Source organism: Propithecus coquereli, unplaced genomic scaffold (genome assembly GCF_000956105.1).
Source record: "Propithecus coquereli isolate 6110/MARCELLA unplaced genomic scaffold, Pcoq_1.0 Scaffold235, whole genome shotgun sequence".
In the NCBI taxonomy this organism is placed as follows: domain Eukaryota; kingdom Metazoa; phylum Chordata; class Mammalia; order Primates; family Indriidae; genus Propithecus; species Propithecus coquereli.
The window spans coordinates 6379068-6396696 of record NW_012147897.1 but is presented as its reverse complement, the minus strand read 5'-3'; the positions used below and the strand labels follow the sequence as shown (position 1 = coordinate 6396696).

Genomic DNA, 17629 nt, shown 5'->3' with positions numbered 1-17629 from the left:
GAAACAGCTGGCCTGGGACTGAGCTTGGAGAGACAAGGGACAACGTGCTCTGTAGAGGAAGGGAAGGGGGCGTAGATCGGGTAACAGGAATGGCGTGGACAAAGGCAGAGCGCTGGGATCCAGAGAGGAGTGGAACCATAACCTTTCACTCATTCATTCATCCGGCACGTCTGCCACGAGCCCTCCCTGGGCAGACCCTCTGCTGAGCTCTCAAGTTGCTAAGAGTGTGTGGGAGGACAGGGAGCATGTGACAGCCTGGCGTGGGGGAGGCGGGGGAAGGCTGGCGAAGGAGGGGCCCGAAGCTCTGGGGCCCAACACTGCTGACGCCAACCCCAGCCTCCCTAACTGTCCGTCCTGCAGCACCCTCAGGGCCTGGGGGAGAAGGGGAATGGACCTTTGGGATCCGGTGACACAGAGTTACGGGACACCATCTGACATGTAACAAGACCCAGGTGAAACCCAAGCCTGCCGTCAGAGTCCCTGGTCCCCACTCTGGGGGCTCCAGGCAGGTTCATGGGCCCGTCTGTGCTGCCAGCTGAGCCTGTGCCTCCCCTTCTGTGGCTGTGCCTCACAGTGGCTTCCTAGAGAGTCCTAGAACTGGAGCCTCAGGAATGATGTAGCAGACACTCCAGTTCTAAAGCCCAAGGGACAAAACTGTGGTTAGCAGAACTGGGCCCCACAGTTGTCACTGAGATGTTGACAGGGGAAATGCATGCATAGATGCCAGAGGTCCTGGGTTCTAATCCCAGCACCATCACTTACTAGCTGTGTGACTAGCCATGTGGTCCTTCTCCATGCCTCAGTTTCCCCACAGAGTAACAATTACTGCCCCCCCTGCCTTTCATAGATGCCGTGAGGATCCAAAGACAGAAGTTGGGTCAAAGGGCTTTGCAAACCCTGAGGCGCCCCTGAGGGCTGAAGGAATATCAAGGGTGCCCCTGCCTGCTCCATGTCCAGTACCTGGCCTCCCCTCACCCCCAGCAGAGCCCTCGGCCCCAAGTCACTGCACCCTCTTTTGCCTGACTCTTCCCCCTCAGACTAAGAGGCTAAGACAGGGACTCAGTCTTATTTCTATGTTCCCAGCACCTGGCACAGCACTGGGTACAACCCAAATTATGGTGGAACTAAATTTCCCTGGGTCCTTCATGTCCCTGCTAAACAAGGGGTGCTCTGCACCCCACCTACATGTCCCCAATGCCACATACACATGTGCTGTATATGTGCACACATGCTCAGAGGGCCCAGGGCACCCCTGTGTCTGAGGAGCACCCAGCGTGGGGTCACCCCCTGCACACACACAGCTCTAACACCAGGCAGAGGGGACTGAAGTGCTCGTGGAAGTGGAACAAGTAGGCTGGGGGACAAGGGGAGGTTCCCTTTTGCTGGGGTAGTGGGGAAAGCCCCACGGAGCAGGGGTGTCTGAGAGGCAGAAGTGGGGGCACAGGCACTGCCTCCATGCCCTTGATGCAGGTCACTGCCTGGCCCCATCTCAGGGCACCTGTCAGCCTCCCCAAGGCATGGGGCGTGCAGGGCAGGGAGGTGGCTACTCACGTTGCCTTCATCGTCCACCACCTGGATCTGCCCAGAGTCACAGAGCTTCACCACCGCCCCGATGGGCACATCAAACTCCTGCCCCGATCTCAGGTCCATCCACACGTAGTCCCCCTGTGGGCGAGAGAGAGTCCCAGGCCAGGTGAGCAGGGAGGGGGATTGGGCACCCCTTCTGGACAGCCCCATACCCTGCCCCTACCACCACCAGAGGCTCTGATGCCAACCACAGAAGAGGGAAAACAAGAACTCGAATTTGCTGCGACTGTCTGGAGCCAGGCCCTGGGCTGAGCACTCAAAGTCATCCATCCCTCCTCTGTAGCAGCCATTACCCTCCCCATTTTACAGATGAGCAAGCAGAGGCTCCGAGGGAGGGAGCCAAGACCACGCAGCTGGGCAGCGTCAAACCACGGCCTGCCAAAGGCCTTCCCCGTGGCTCTGCACCCTGCACATGGACAACAGACTGACTGGGGTCCAGCCAGAAGCACCGAGACACGAAACCCTTTCCTCCCCGTCCGAAACAAGGGGACACCAGAGGACACTCAGACTGTGGGTGAACATTGCAGCCTCCATCACCTCTGGGGCCAATTCTCATCTCTGTTGCGACGGGCCCCTCACGGGGACACCACTCCATGCTGGGCCCTGTGATCAGGGCCACATTGGCTCCTGGCTTGTGGGGAGAGTCCTGACCTTGAGGGGGAGGATGTCACTTTTGTGTCCTCTGCAGCATCTGGCCCAAGGCCTGGACCTCATTGCACACTCAGTAAGAGCTCATGAAAGCTAAATCTAAAACTCAGGGTCAGAGAAATGGACTGAGAATAACCACATTCAGTGCCAATGTATTCAATAATGTGTATTCAACACACATGTATCGAGCACCTACTGAGTACAAGGCACTGACTATGAAATCTACATTCTAGTCGGAGGAGACCGAAAATAACAACTGAGCAAATATATTAAAATGGTCACTTTGAATACTGGTGAGTGCCAAGAAGGGAATAGACACACCAGTGGTGGAGAAAGTCATAGCCAGTGAACCTGACTCAGTAGCCAATGGAGCCACTCTGCAGAGGAAACCCCGGGGCAGCCAGCCAAGGAAGGAGCAGGGTCAGTAATCTGGGCAGAGTAGATGGCAAGTGCAAAGGCCCTGGGGCAGGAGGGAACAGCAAGGAGGCAGTAGTGGCAGGACCTGAGGACAGAAAGGGAGGTCAGGGAAGTGGGCAGGTCCAGGACACATAAGCCCTTCCTGGCCTTGGGAGAAAAGTTTGGGACTTTATTCTAAACCTAGTAACATTATTCTTTTTTCGGTGGTTCCCACATTCCCCAGGAATGTGGGAGAACTCAGACATTGTAATAAAAATATACTTAATATCAAGTAGCAGTTAAAAACATAACAGTTGATAAAACTGATTCATGATGAAGCAAACCCATGGGAACAGCCCAGTGGAAACAGCTCTGGACTGTGGGTCAGGAGACTTGTTCAAGGCCTCGCTTGGGTGAGTCACTGACCTCTTTGAGCCTCAGTTTCCACATCTCCTGTTCCCATCAGAAGCAACCACAGTCACGTGTCACTTAGCTATGGGGATTCGTTCTGAGGAATGCGTCCTTGGAGATTTTGTCGCTGTGTGGACATGACAGAGTGTCCTTACACAACCCTAGATGGTACAGCCGACTACACACCTAGGCTATGTGGCGCAGCCTGTTGCTCCGAGGCTCTGCGCCCGTACTAAATGTTAGAGGCAACTGTAACACAGTGCTAAGTATTTGTTTGTCTGCACCTATCGAAATATAGAAAAGGTACGTAAAAACACAGTATTATAATCTTATGGGACCACGGTCCATATGAGGTCCATCAGTGACCGATGCATCGTTATGCAGTACGTGATGGTATTTTTCAGCCACAGCTGTCACTGTGGCCCTCTCTTCATGTGAATGGGAGGTTGGCGCATGTTAGAGTCAGGCTAGACCCAAACCCACGCTTTCTCCCGGAAAAAGTAAGAAAAATTGGAGAGGTAGGGAGGGGAGGAGAACACGTGTTTACTGAGCATTCTCTGTGGGCCTGGGGTCCCTGAGCTGCTTCCCACAAACTGCCCCATTTAATGCTCACAGCTGCCTGAGACCCAAACCCAGGCCCAAGCCCAAGCTGCGCTTCCTGCCACAGGCCTCCCCCCTCTAAGTGCCACCCATGATCACCTACCTGCCCCACTTTCCACCTAGTGGACGCCCACTGTGTGGGGACACAGAGCCAACATCAGCAGCTCTTCCTGCACACCCCACCTCCTCGCCTTCTCCCTCCTCCCCAGCCCCTGCTGGCGATAACTGGTCCATTCTGGCATGTTTGTGAGGAGCCCGCCAAGGCTCTGGGGACTGAGCACAGCAGGCCACATCTCTCAGTGAGGAGGGCAGCCCAGGCCACAGAGAGACACCAGGTCACACAGGGCCTTGGAAGCCAGGGACAGGAGTTGGAGAATGGCATGATGGATTTACATTTTCAAAACTTCACTCTGGCTGCTGTGTGGAGAACAGTCATCCCTCAGGGCTCCACAGCCCCTGGGCTTCCCCTGACAGCCGAGCCCTACTTCCCCACCGGCCTGGAGCTCCTGAGGGCAAGGTCTGAGTGTCTCATCCATGGCTCTGAGCCAAGCACAGAGTAGGCACTGGCAAGCAAGAAGGGTGCTGGGCACAAGTGTGTGTGAGTGTCGCCTGAGAGAGCACGTGGCAGGGGGTGAGCGAAGGGGCTGTGCCGGGTAGGGGATGGAGGCGTCCCTGCAGCTATCTCACTGAACCTCACATGATGGCCTTAGGTAGAGGATTCTGTCTCTGCTTTATCTCCTCAGAGAGGTCAAGAAACATGCCCAAGGTCAATAGCTGTTTTGTCTCAGAGCCAGGGCTGAAGCCCAAGCCTGCAAACTCCAAATCCTGCCCTCTTTTCTGACATTCCCTGGGCCCAGCCCCAAACCCAGATCGGTGAGCAAAACAGGAAGCGCTGATAGGGTCCCTGGCCCTAAATAACTCCTGAGCCCAAAAGGCAAGCTGGAAACTTAGGCTGCGGGCAGCTGGAAGGCAGGGGTCTCTCTGAGTCACCTATATCCCCCAGCCCAGCACAGGGCCTGGCACACAGAAAATATTTGTTTCCCACTGGAAGAACATATAGAATAACCAGAAGGCAAAAAACTTCATGTAAACAGGAAATGGAAGCTCAGAGAGGCTGAGTGAGGTGCTCAGGGCCACACAGCAAACAGAAGTGACTAGAACTTTTCTAACCTAGGGCTGTCACCAGGAAGGCAGTGACTTAACTATCTCTGCTCTAGGTAAGAGCTTGAGGAAAGAGTTTCAAATGGCAGGTAAGAGGCTTCAGGAGAATTCTGGGGGCTGAGAATCTCTGAGAGGAAATGTTCCCTTCCTGTGGTCCCAGGGGAAGTCCCTAAAGCAGCAGAGTGCAGGCGGGTTGCAGGATCCTCATTTTACAGATGAGGAAACTGAGGCCCAAAGAGAGAAAGGAACCTGGCCACACAGTCACTCATCAAATCAGTGACTGTAAGACCACTGGCATCAGGAGGACAGAGCCAGAACCAAAACTGGGGTGAGTCAGGAGTCACTGGCTGGATGAGGGAAGGAAGGAAGGAAGCCGTGAAGGGGCGGGAGGGGGAGGCCGGGAAGGGGAACTGGGCTCCAGGTCTAATCCCGCCAGCCCCTCCCATCCCGTGGCTAGTCCCCAGGCAGCCCACGGCTGCATCCGGCCCCATTTCTACTACTGCCCAGTGACAACTGTGCACACTGTGAGGGGCACCCCACGAGTGACTGCCTCTTCTATCGATGATCCCATCTGTGACATGGCACATACCTCAGTGTGGCTGTGTAACTTGGGACAAGTCCCGACTTCGCAGTCAAATGAATGGCTGGAGCAGAGAGTCTCCCAGGCCCCATCAGCTACGCAGGCTCCCAGCCCCAGAATGGGTCTGTGCCTATGTCCCCAGGTGTACCCCAAACCCCTGGGAGGCCTCACTCCAGGAAAGCCAGGACATATGCACAGTAAACATGTAATCAAGAGATCTGGGTTCTAGTCCCAGTTCTGCCGCAATGCTGTGTGTCAGCGTTAACGTGGAAGGAGTCAGTGAGTGTGGAGATGCCAGACTCATGCAAATGCAAGTTGTCCTTGCCGTCTACCCCCTTCCTCCCAGGCATCAAGTTCAGATCAGTATTAATAATTCCCTGTAGGCCTTAGCCCTTCCTGCCTCTTCTCTCCTCTGGGATCAGGCCCAGGGCTCAGTCCCTGTTTGTGGAATAAAAAGGAGTCTGTTTCAGGACATTTCCCCCTCAGTCATCTTCATGCTCACTCTGGGACACTAGTTCTATCAGCCCCAGTTTCACAGGTGAGGAAGGTGAGCCAGTGTCTTACCAGAGGTGCCTGTGAACAAGGAACAGTGTCCAGTCCCTAAACTTGGGCGGCTTAGGAACCACCACGGGACGTTGGCTGAGGCCCCTCTGTGCACCTGGAGGCCTCCCTGCTCTGGACCCCAGCAAATGTGGGAAGTCCCTTCTCCGACCTGGCCCACCAGCCTTGGGTTTTCCAGATCCAGATAGATGCCCCAGGGAGGGGCAGCCGGGGCCAAGTTCACGCTGCGGGTCAGCGACTGCACGCACCATCCTAGGGCTGCTTTTCGTGCACACTCGGGGCTTAGCGACTCTGAGGCCGGCCTGCCCGGCTTCTGACAGGTGGGGAAACTGAGGCCCGGGGCGTGGTGCCCTCCCGCTCCCGACCCAGGCCTCACCGGCATGACCGCGTAGGTCTTGAAAGCCTGGTTCAGGCTGCGCACCAGCGCCCACTTGCCGGGCTGCTGGGCGTGCGCCTCGGCGGGGTCGGCGGGGTCGGCGGGGTCGGCTGGGGGCTCCATGGCGCGGAGGGTCTGGCGGCGGCGACGGCGACGGCGGCACGGCTCGCGCTCCCTAATTCACCTAATCCCGTACGCGCCGCCCGCCCGGGAACCCTAAACCGGGCCATCTGCCGCGGGCCCATGGCAACCGCGGCTTAGGTGACGCCCGCGGGCGGGAACGGGGAGGGGGCGCCCGCGCCGCCCTGGCCCCCTCCCATCTTGGCGGGACCCTCGACACCCCCCGCCCCCGTCGGGGATTCCAGCCGGCTTCCCGGGGCCCCGCAGCCGAGGGATAAACTTGGGAACCTCACCCTGACTGCAGTTTTGGAGAAAATCAATGTTTTCTATAGCAGGAAACGCGGGGATATTATGGAGTAGAACACTCCGGGAATTTTTAAGACTGAAGGGGAGGTGCGGGAAAGGTCTTCCTGGCTCGCTGGCCTCCTCTGGGAAGTGAGGGCAAATACAGATTTTCCTGCTGGAGCAACTTGGTGGGGAAGCCACTGATGACCCTGTCTCTGGTCCTCCTCACCTAACAGGTGATGTCCACCCACAAAAGAGGCTGCTGAGGCCTGGTGTGGGTTCCCCTGGGTTCCTCAGGACAGCCGAGCCAGCCTGGCGGCTCAGAGCTCACCCTGCAGTGGACCAAGCTGGGCCCCTGTGTCCTGGCAGCCACACAGGACCAGCTGGGCTCAGGTCCATGCTGGGCTGTGAGCCAAAGGCCACTGTCCTCCCATCCGAGGGCCCAGAAGCCCAGGCCCTGGGCCTCTCCTCCCACTCCCTTCCCCTTGCCTCTCCCTGCTTATCTCTGTCCTCTTCCCCTCTTCCCTCCTTTTTCTCTCTTCTCTCTTCCAGGCCTCCTGTCTCCACCTTTGGCCCTTGGCATAGTCTGGAATCCTGGAGCCACCTGCTCCCCCAACAAACAATCAACAGTAGAGAGTAGGAGGGAATAGCAAGGAAGGAGACAGTGATGTCCTGCACAGAGCTCCGAGCTGCCCAGGCTGGCTCCAGGGCCTCCTTCGACCCAACTCCCTGTCCCAGCTGTCCCAGCCTCGGGGACCCAGGGCTCTGCCACCCAGCACAAAGCTGACTGGCTACAGTGATTCCCACCCACTTCCTGTGCCCTCTTGGGGACCCTGCTCTCAGGCTGAGAACAAGGGCACCTATCTCTGCCCACCCACCCACGGGAGTGCACTGGATCAAGATCCAGACCCTCAGACACAGGAAAGTGTGGGCGGTGGGCTTCCAGCCTTCTGCATCCGTCCACGTAACTGGCCGTCTCTGAGCACAGGCTCACGCTAAAGCAGAGAGGATACTGTTCAGAAGACCTGTCGCCAGAGCTCCCAGCCTGGTGGGAAGGAAAGACCCAAACACAGATCAAGATGGTTCCGGCAGAGAAAGCGCAGATCGGGCCTGCAGAGACAGGGTAGCGTGGCTGCTAAGAGCTTGGACTCTGGAGCCAGACAACTCAGGTTCACTCCCGGCTCGGCCACTCACGAGCTGGGCTACCTTGGGCCAGTTCCTCAACCTCCTCTTTGTTTCCTCATCTGTCAGGTGACAAGATGACAGTACCTCCGTGTGCTTGTGAGGATTTACAGGCTAATATGTGCAAGGCACACAGATTGGTGCCCATTAGAGCAGATGCTATATGAGTGTCGTGTTAGGGGTGACAGCTGGCTGTCAGTTTCTTAGGCAGGCCTGAGGGGAAAGGGCAATCCAGGAAGAGGGAAAAGCAAAAAGAATCAGAGGGAAGAGATCATAAAGTAGGTCTGGTGGCTGGAGAGAGGAGACCCTGCAAGGCACAGAGAGCCTGGCCCTGCCCGGATCCAGACCTGCCGCTCAGCCCCGTGCACCCTTGCCCTCCCTGAGCTGGAGGAATAGGTCACTTCTCCACAGGTGGCAGAGAAAAGAGAGAATCTTGAAAGCAGCAAGAGAGAGGTGACTTGTTACATACATAGAATCCTTACTATGACTATTACTTCATTTCTTGTCAGAAGCCATGGAGGCCAGAAGGATGATATATTTTAAATGATGGCAGAAAAAACCTGTCAACTAAGGATTCCATGTCTGGCATAACTGTCCCTCAAAAATGAAGGTGAAATGAAGACATTCCCAAATAAACAAAAGCTGAGTGCATTTGTCACTAGTTGACCTGCTCTGTAAGAAATGCTAAAAATTAAAGGACATTGAAAAACAAAGAAAACAACCCAATTCACATATGGGCATAGGACTTGAATAGACGTTTATCCCAAGAAGATATACAAATGGACGAGAAACACATTTAAAAAAAAACGCTCAACATCACTAATCTTTAGAGAAATGCAAATCAAAACTACTGTGAGGCCGGGTGCGGTGGCTCACGCCTGTAATCCTAGCTCTCTGGGAGGCCGAGGCGGGCAGATTGTTTGAGCTCAAAAGTTCAAAACCAGCCTGAGCAAGAGCGAGACCCCATCTCTACTAAAATTAGAAAGAAATTAATTGGACAACTAAAAATATATAGAAAAAATTAGCCGGGCATGGTGGCACATGCCTGTAGTCCCAGCTTCTCGGGAGGCTGAGGCAGGAGGATCACTTGAGCCCAGGAGTTTGAGGTTGCTGTGAGCTAGGATGACACCACGGCACTCTAGCCCGGGCAACCCAGTGAGACTTTGTCTCAAAAAAAAAAAAAAAAAACTACTGTGAGATAGCACCTCACATCCATTAGGATGGCAAATAGCAAAAAAAACCCAAACAGGCTGGGCGCGGTGGCTCACGCCTGTAATCCTAGCACTCTGGGAGGCTGAGGCGGGAGGACCGCTTGAGCCCAGGAGTTTGAGGTTGCTGTGAGCTAGGCTGATGCCACCACACTCTAGCCCAGGCAAGAGAGTGAGACTCTGTCTCAAAAAAAACAAAAAACAAAAAACAAAACAAAACAGAAAATAAGTATTGACAAAGATATGGAGAAATTGGAACCCTGTGCACGGCTGCTGGGATTACAAAATAGTGCAGCTACTGTGAAAAACAGTGTAGCAGTTCCTCAAAAAATTAAAAATAGAATTATCACATAATCCAGCAATCCTACTTCTGGGTATATACTCCAAAGAATTGAAAGCAGGGACTGGAAGAGATATTCGTACACCCATGTTCAAAGCAGCATTATTCACAATAGCTAAAACATGGAAGCAACCGAAGTGTCCATCATTGGAGAAATGAATAAACAAAATGTGATACACACACACACACACACACACACACACACACACACACTCTTAAATATTATTCAGCCTTAAAAAGGAAGGAAATTCTGACATGCTACAACTTGGATGAACCTTGAGGATATTATGCTTTTTCCTATGTGATTTAGAATAAAAATGCATAAAATAATGATAAATCTATGTTAATGGACATGCAATGTACAAAGATGTAATTTGTGACAATAAAAACATAAAGGGGGAAGAGATGGAGCTACATATAATTTTTAACTACTATTGAAACTAATTGGGCCTTATCTCAAATTATGTTGTTATAAATTTAAGATGCTAAGTGTAAACCTAAGGATAATCATTAAGGAAAAAATGTTAAAAATACACAGAGGTGGAAATGAGAAGGAAATCAAAAGAGCACATTAGAAAAAAATCAATGAAACACAAAAGAAGACAGTGATGAGGAACTGAGGGGGGAAGATATAAACACATAGAAAACAAATAGGAAAATGGCAGAAGTTAAGTCCTTCTTTATCGGTAATTACTTTAAGTGTAAATAGATTAAACTCTCCAATACAAAGGTAGAGATTGGCAGAATGGATAAAAACACGTGATCCAACTATGTGCTGTCTACAAGAGATCCACTTTAGAACCAAAGTCACGAATAGGTTAAAAGTGGAAGGATCTCATGCAAATAGTGTTCCATGCAAATAGTAACCAAAAGAGAGCCAGATGTCTATACTATCAGATAAAATAGACTTTAAGTCCAAAATTGTTACGCAAGACAAAGGAGGACATTATATTTCACTGAAAGTGTCAATCTGTCATCAATAGCCTGCAAATTTATCTTCAAAGCTTCTTCTGCCCACAAATCTGGGCCAAGTACACACAGTCCCCACCCTGGTTGTACCACAGAGCTGGAAATTATGTTGTAGTGAGGTGAAAAGCCCTCCTTGAGGGCCTTAACAGAGAGGGTCAGCTGCATCACAGAGCTCTGGGTTCTTGTTCCCACCTTGGCGCCAGCTGGCCTTGCAACCCTGGGCAAATCTTTCTTCCTGACACATCCGTCCTTGCAGCAGTCTCACGGCCTTCCCCAACTGCCCCCTGCCAGGCAGGGCAGAAACCCTCCCCATTCCCAGGCTCCCTCCCACTCTACCCCTGCGGGCTGTCACGGTTCTAGTAACAGGTGTCCTCCCTGGGTTTCTAGGCTGTCTTCCCCACTGGTCTGGGAATTCTTCCAGGGCAGAGGTAGTCACTTTATCTCTGTACCCTTTGTGTCCAGCCTGGCCCAGAGAAGGGCTCAGTGGCGCTTTGCTGGGGGGTGAGTGAGAATGTGGCTGCAGCAGGTAGCCTCTGACATTCTAGGAGTCCCCAGGCTCCCTCATCCTATTCCCAAGGCCATCAACACGTGCACAGGGTCCCTAGGAAAGCCCATGTGCTATGAACAGCACCCAGCACGAGCAGTCTGACCTCTCCTCCCCCAAGCCTGTGCCTGCTCCTTATGCCACAGCCCCGTGCCTGGCACAGCAGCCTCCTTTTCCTGCCTGCTGCCCCCCCAACAGCAACATCATGGCTCCCTCTCCTGTCTGGGCCTACCCCAGTTTACGTTCAGTTACCCTACCTGAGCCTCTGTTTCTTCACCTGTGATATGGGCACAAAGGTCCCTACCTCATAGCCTTAGTGCAGTAAACTGAGATCATGTATAAAGTGTCAGCACACAGCAGGACCACCAGGGATGCTACCGCTGATGAATGAGAACCCTTAACAAACACATAAGCTTTTCTCGTGATTGAAGAGGTTTGGGTTCTTAGACCATTTTTATGAAGGTCTCTCCTGTGCCATACCCTGTGGAGGCTCAGAAAGGCTGGGATGACGGGTGGATGGATGGGTGAAGCTGTGTCATTGATATGTCCCACATGGGGACACTCTACACATGCAGAAAGAACTATAATATCCTTTGAGGTCTCCTGAGATGTTTTATCCCAAATAAAGAGGGAGAGAACAAAGACTGGAGAAATCACATCCACAGGAACAGTGTTAGTGTTATTTTAGCAGCACCAGTCCTCGTGGCAGCTAAGCTTCATTGAGCTCTGGGTCATGCAATGGGCTAAGCATTTAACGTGCATTGATGTTTCATCCTCAAACCTCCTATGAGGTAGGCACCATCATGAGCACTTCGTTACATATAAAGAAACTGGGCTCAGAAACTTGCCTACAGCCACGTAGCTAGAAAGTAATGGAGTCAGGATTCGACCCAGCCCCTGGGACCAAATGATGGTGCGATCACAATGATTCATTCCTTCGGCACAGAGCTCTGTCCCTGTGTGGGCTGGAGCCCGGGCTGAGCAGTGAGTGTGGAAGGAAGGCTGTCCCTCATTTCCAGGGCTCAGCGGGATGCCCCAGGCAGGCAGAGGAAGAAGGCGGAGTGTGACCCAGGCTCTAGGGGTCGCAGAGCAGGGAAGGCTCCCAAAGGAAGGAGATGACCACACTGGGGCATGAGTAGAAGTCGGCCAGGCAAGGAGGGGACGCAGGGCGCTCTGCGGATCTTTCAGGACAGGGAAGGAAGCGGCAGGAGGAGAGTAGGAGGAAGGCAGACCAGGGAAGCAGGTGAAGAAGAGGCACTTTCGTGGAGTTCCTCATGGCATTTTACCCTTCCAATAGCAGCGCAGGAGAAAGAGTTTTAATCTTTGTTTTATAGACGAGGAAACTGAGGCTCAGGAAGGCTGAGTGATGTGCCCAAGGTCCTCCCACGTGTCAATAGCAAAGCCCAGGATGGAGCTGGCCAGCTCCCCACAGCTGGGAGCTTTTTCAGGACCAAAGAAGTACCAGATACGTACTTCCTGTTTGCGGGGCAGGCAGAGCTGGTGTTCACCTGCGGACGCCTGCTCCCAACAAAGGCCACCCGCAGGTGCGGTGGGCCAGTGTTCAGAGAGGGCGGGAGGGGAGAGTGCATGGCACGTCCAGCCAGCTGGAGGCCTGCCTCAGAGGGCCCCAAGAGAAGACACCCCTGGAGGGCTCTGGGGGGCTGTGAGTGTGCCCACCTGGGGCCCGGGCCCTGGCACACAGCAAGCACTCTGTGAATATGACTTTCTTTCTCCTGTAGCTCCTGGCCATGTCTGATGGGCCTGTGAACAGGCTCTCAGGAGGCCAACGGGCTCTAGAGGGGCTCTCCCCCAGGTCCTGGGACGGAAGACTGCCCTGATCCTACCCTGAAGCCTGCCCTCTCACGTACACACACACCACACGCTGGTCCCGTGCGGCCTCCGGGGTGCAAGGCAAGCCTGCTCCATTGGCCCCTGGAGACCCTGGAGGATGGGAAGCTGCTGGCCACGCCCCCACAGCCCACAACCCCGCAAACCCTAGGGCCCGTGCCAGCCCCAGCTGGCTCACGGCCCACATTCCTGGCTCCTGCTCTGGAGCCCAGGAGCTCATTAGAGCCTCAGGCTGATCACGGGGAAGGGCTGAGGGTCAGAGGCCATTGTGGCCCTGGGTAGGAAGAGGGGCTGGAGGACTCGGCTGCGGTGCACCTCTGCTTCTTCCCATAAAACTCAGGGTGGTCCAGGGGGGCAATGTCACCCCTGACTCACTGGTCCCCAAGGCCCTCAGCATAAATCCATCACAGGGCACTTGCTGACCTGGCTTTGGGAGCACTACCAGCCTCCTCACCCCCATCCCCAAGGACCTCCCCACATTTGGGCCTTTGCATGTGCTGTTCCACTGCCTGGAATGCCTGTAATTCAGAGATGTGTGTAAATCAGTCATGTCTACCCAGTGGGGTGAGTTTGTGAGAGAAGGAAGGCCCAGCAAGCACATCAGAGGGAGCAGGGTCCGGACCAGGCCTGGAAGGGTCAGGGCAAGTTTCACAGCTGGCTTTGGAAACCAAGTAGCAAGTTTCTAGGAGCAAGACTGGGGAGGGTGTTTCACGGGTGACCATATGGCTGGGGGAATACAGGATGGGGCAGGATGAACTCCCCAGCGAGGTTATTCCTGGCACTGAGAGCATAGGGAGAGGAGGGCCAGTAGGGTGTGGGGTCTCACCTGCTGAAGAATCACCATGGTCCTGAGCCAGACGCTCCTGCTGCCTGCCTGGCCAGACACAGCTCTGCAGGGAGAGAGACCATGTCATGCCTCTGGGAGGCCAGCCCTGGCAGCCTTGAGCCTGGCTAGGGTCACCTGGGCTCCTCCCAAAGCCCCAGCCCCTCCTCCCCGGAGGGAACCCTCCCTGGCTTCTCTCCCTCTGGCCACAGTCCAGCCTGCATGACCTGAGCCTCAGCCACGGTAACCCGCTCCATTGCCCAGAGCAGCTGAGCTCTTCTCTTAGCCACTGTCATTCAGAGATTCCCAAAGGGCTCCTAGAAAGTAGCAAGTCTAGCCTTACCCTGGACACATAGGCAAAGGGGCCCAGAGAGGGACCAAGACTTGTCCAAGGTCACACAGCAGGGCAGGGCAAATTTAGGACTAGGACTTAGTCTCTGGCCTCCCAGCTCAAGGCTGCCCCAGGAGTATGGATGACAGGGGGGCAGCCTGGCCCAAGGGGAAGGTCATGGACTGAGCATGACCCACTCAGGGCCCACTCTGAAACCCTTCTAGAGCACCCACTGCCCTCAGGGTGGGGCATAAGCACCCCAGCCTGGCTTTTAAGGCCCAGCACAGTCTGGCCCCCACTGGTATCTCAGTGTTTTCTCTCCCTACATTGTTCCTTCCCTACCCTTGCACTTGGACCATCCTTAGTGATTCACTGTTCCTGAAATAGGCCCGCTCTTTCTGTAACTCCTGGCCTTTGCATACACTGGCCCTTCTACCTGGAATCTTGACTAGTAAATTCCCACCTATGGCTCATGGCTCAGTTCAGGTGGTACCTCCTCCAGGAAGCCTTTCCTGACCACCCCCAAGCTGCCAAGAGCCTCTATGTTTCCCTTTATCCCATCCTGACTATAGGCATAATGTTGTCTGGGACAGGGTCTGACCCCACCTGTGCCTCCAAAGTTGGGGAGTTGATCCAGGACAGGGCATGGCCAGGGGGACCAGGTCTGAGCTGTCACTTGTCTGCAGCCTCACCCAGCACAGAGCCAGGCTCAGAGATGGGCTCAGGAAGGACTTGTGGGACTGAGTGTGGCTCTCAAAGGCAGCCCCAGCCCCCAGGCCCTGGCATGAGGCCCCTCTGGCTCCTAACCTGTCCCCCAGGATGGGCATCAATTTTTCACAAGGGTCCATTCAGAGGCGCTGGGGCATTTGATCCTCTGCCCATGACACTGCCTGACACCTGAGCCCTAACCCCTGCCCTGGAGCTCTGGAACGTAGCAAGCACACTGTCCTTCCCAAGACCTGCACCCGGCTGGGTGCCTGGCCAGGAAATGGAGTCAGCAAAGGCCAGTGAGCCGCTGCCATGGGCGCTACGTCTGAAGATGGTGCCTGGTCCTTGGTGCCCGCATCCTATGCCAGCATGAACCACGAGGGCCGGAGCAGAGCCCACGCCTCCCTTAAAGGTTTGGGGCTCCAGAGGATGTGGGAGGGTGGTGAGGGCACATATTTTAAGGGTCATACACTAGGAAAAACTATGAGATATACATATTATTTCCAAACAATGAGAACGAGACCATGTTTAGGTTCATTTCTTTTCAAACTGACAACAGGGAACACAGACTGTATGGACATTTCTGTGCCCATGCTTGGTATTACCTTGCCCCCACAGCAACCCTGGCTGGTGGGGCTCTGTGCTCCCATTTCTCAGGTGGGAAATTTGAGGCACAAAGGAGGGAAGTGACTTATCCAAACAGACAGATAGAGTGTCAGAGAGAAAGCAAAGGAGACAGAGACAGGGACAGAGGTCTCTCTCTGCTGCCCCAGCAGATCTGCTCCCCTGGCACAAGGATGCCCCTACCTCCAGCCCCAGCTCAGAGATGACTCAATGGACACCACGCCCCTGGGCTCTTCCCTTCTCTGGGGTACAAGCCTCCATCTTTTCAAGCTCAGGATAGTGTCATTCAATGGCTGCTGTGGCTGAGCCCTCAAGGGCAGCAGGAAGCCCAGGTCCAAGAGCCAGTGGCTCTGGGGGCAGAGGCTCCAGAGGTGACTCCTCCACATGCAAGAAACCCTCTCCCAATGCCCAGAACAGTGGCAGCCCATTCTTACCTGGGTCCCAACTGCCCACTCTCAGTGACCCACCAGCCTTGGAACAGCGTCCACCTGCAGAGAGGACTCCGGAAGCTGGGGTCACAGGCCCAGGACCGTCTGCAAACAAGCTTCCCTCTTCTTGCTCCAAGGCTCACCCTGGGTGTCTCTGGGTCTTTCTGTTTCTGGCTGCCTCCCTGTGTACTGTCTCTCCCTTTCTTTCCTGCCCAGGGCAGCTGTCCAGCCGGCACTGCCACGCTCCCGTCCTCACTCCAGAGCCTTCTCCCAGGAGGCGGAGCCGGAGGGGCCTCCAAGGTCTGGGTGCAGTGACATCAGCGTGGGGGGCGGGCTGTGCTGGGGCTGGGACTGACATCCAGAGGCTGCCCAAGGCTCTGTGCGGAGGATGGCAGGCCAACGGGGAGGCAGAGTGCTGGGATCTCTCTCTGGCTGTGCTGCGGACCTGCCGGGACCTGGGCTGGGGCCCGTCCTGGCCTGAGGTGCCTCCCGTCAATCGCAGTACCTGGCCTGCTGTCTCAGCACCTGAGCAGGAAGCCTCGTCTGATCCTGACCTAGTCACTAACGTGCTGGGGCCTCAGCCCCTGCCTGCCGTCCTCCAGCCCGGCTCCTCCTCCCTTCCAGGGCTGGGACTCTGAGAGGGCAAGGCCTGGCCCACACAGCAGGAGGCAAAGTGCTGAGCAAGCCCCGTGTTCTGGCACCTTCTCCCCTCCCTGAGCACACACCCCCTGCTCTATCCCCACTTCCGAGGGCTCCCCACAGCTGTGTCCCCAGTTCAACACCGACGCCCACAGGATGCGTGTTATTCTATAATCTCCCAAAAACTTTGCCAAATCAGCTAGCTAGGAACAACCCACACTTAACAGGGACCCATCCAAATCGAAGTGAAATCTGTGATTTAAAAGGGGGGTGTGGTGGACAAGCAAGGAGCACACAAAATCCTGTTGTTAGTGGGGGCGAAGACAGTGACCTCCAGCCCTCCCTGGTGAGACCTGGCACTTCTTCCTCTCCCCTGCGCCGCACCTGGCAGCCGCCCACCAGCGCGCCTCTCCAGGGGCGGCTCCGGCTTGCAGACAGAGGGCTCTCTGGGATCCCGGGCCTCCGTAACCGGGGCGCATCTGCGGGGAAGCTGCCCAGAAGGGTGCGGGGTGGGGAACCAATGGCTCAACAGCGCCTCCTGCTGGGCACAGGTGCCACTGCCCCGGTGCTCCCGTGGGACCAAGGCCGAGAGGCTGGGCAAGCGACATCGGCAACAGGCAGCCTCCGCTGGGGCCGGGTGCACCTTAGCCCAGCGGCTCTGGCAGGATTTGCCCTGGAACCTGCCGCTCCTCAAACGCCCTCTCCTTGAGCCTCCCGGGTGGCACTGGCCTGACACGAGTGGGAAAAGTGGGACCCAGAGAGGAGCATGAGGGTGCCCGAGGCTCAGGGCTGGCAGTCGGGACAGAGTGCGGGTTAGCTGTAGGGGTGGGGGACGGGGTGGCCTCCAAGTGCCGGATCACAGCTACGCTGCACTCAACACCTCCGTGGACCAGGCACTATGCCAAGCAGGTCACGTGACTCGTACTGCCCATTTCTCACAATCCCGTGAGAAAACTTAGCCATCCTGGTTTACTTCGTCCTCACACTGCAGTCACAGCCCTGTCCCCCAAGTCCAATCTATCATTGGGTTCTGTCCTCCACCCTGCCTTCAGAATCTATCCCAACCCCGGTTCTCCCCACTGCCGCCCCTGCTTCCTGGCCGAGCTGCTGCATCTGCTCTCAACAGCGCCCCACAAGCCCATCTCCTCCCGGCAATCACGGCTGCCTCCGTCGCCTTTAGCCCAGCAGGCTAGCAGAGCTCCGGTAAGTCCCACACTGCCCCGTCAGTAGTTCTCTGCGTAGCGTCTGTCACCATCAGTG

The 17629-nt window shown here is 55.3% G+C and overlaps 1 protein-coding gene across 3 annotated transcripts in view; it reads right to left on the bottom strand.

The window, feature by feature from the left end:
- The window catches only part of MYO7A (myosin VIIA), an 80591-nt gene extending 64648 nt beyond the window's left edge, over positions 1 to 15943 (bottom strand). For all 3 annotated transcript variants that reach the window (XM_012645583.1, XM_012645585.1, XM_012645584.1), the window contains exons 1-3: positions 15737 to 15943; positions 13643 to 13706; positions 1552 to 1665 (exon numbers count right to left, since the gene is read on the bottom strand). In XM_012645583.1, the coding sequence (XP_012501037.1) occupies positions 1552 to 1665; positions 13643 to 13660 (132 nt within the window). In that variant the 5' untranslated portion in view covers positions 13661 to 13706; positions 15737 to 15943. The remainder of the gene's footprint in view (positions 1 to 1551; positions 1666 to 13642; positions 13707 to 15736) is intronic.
- Between the last annotated feature and the right edge of the window lie 1686 nt (positions 15944 to 17629).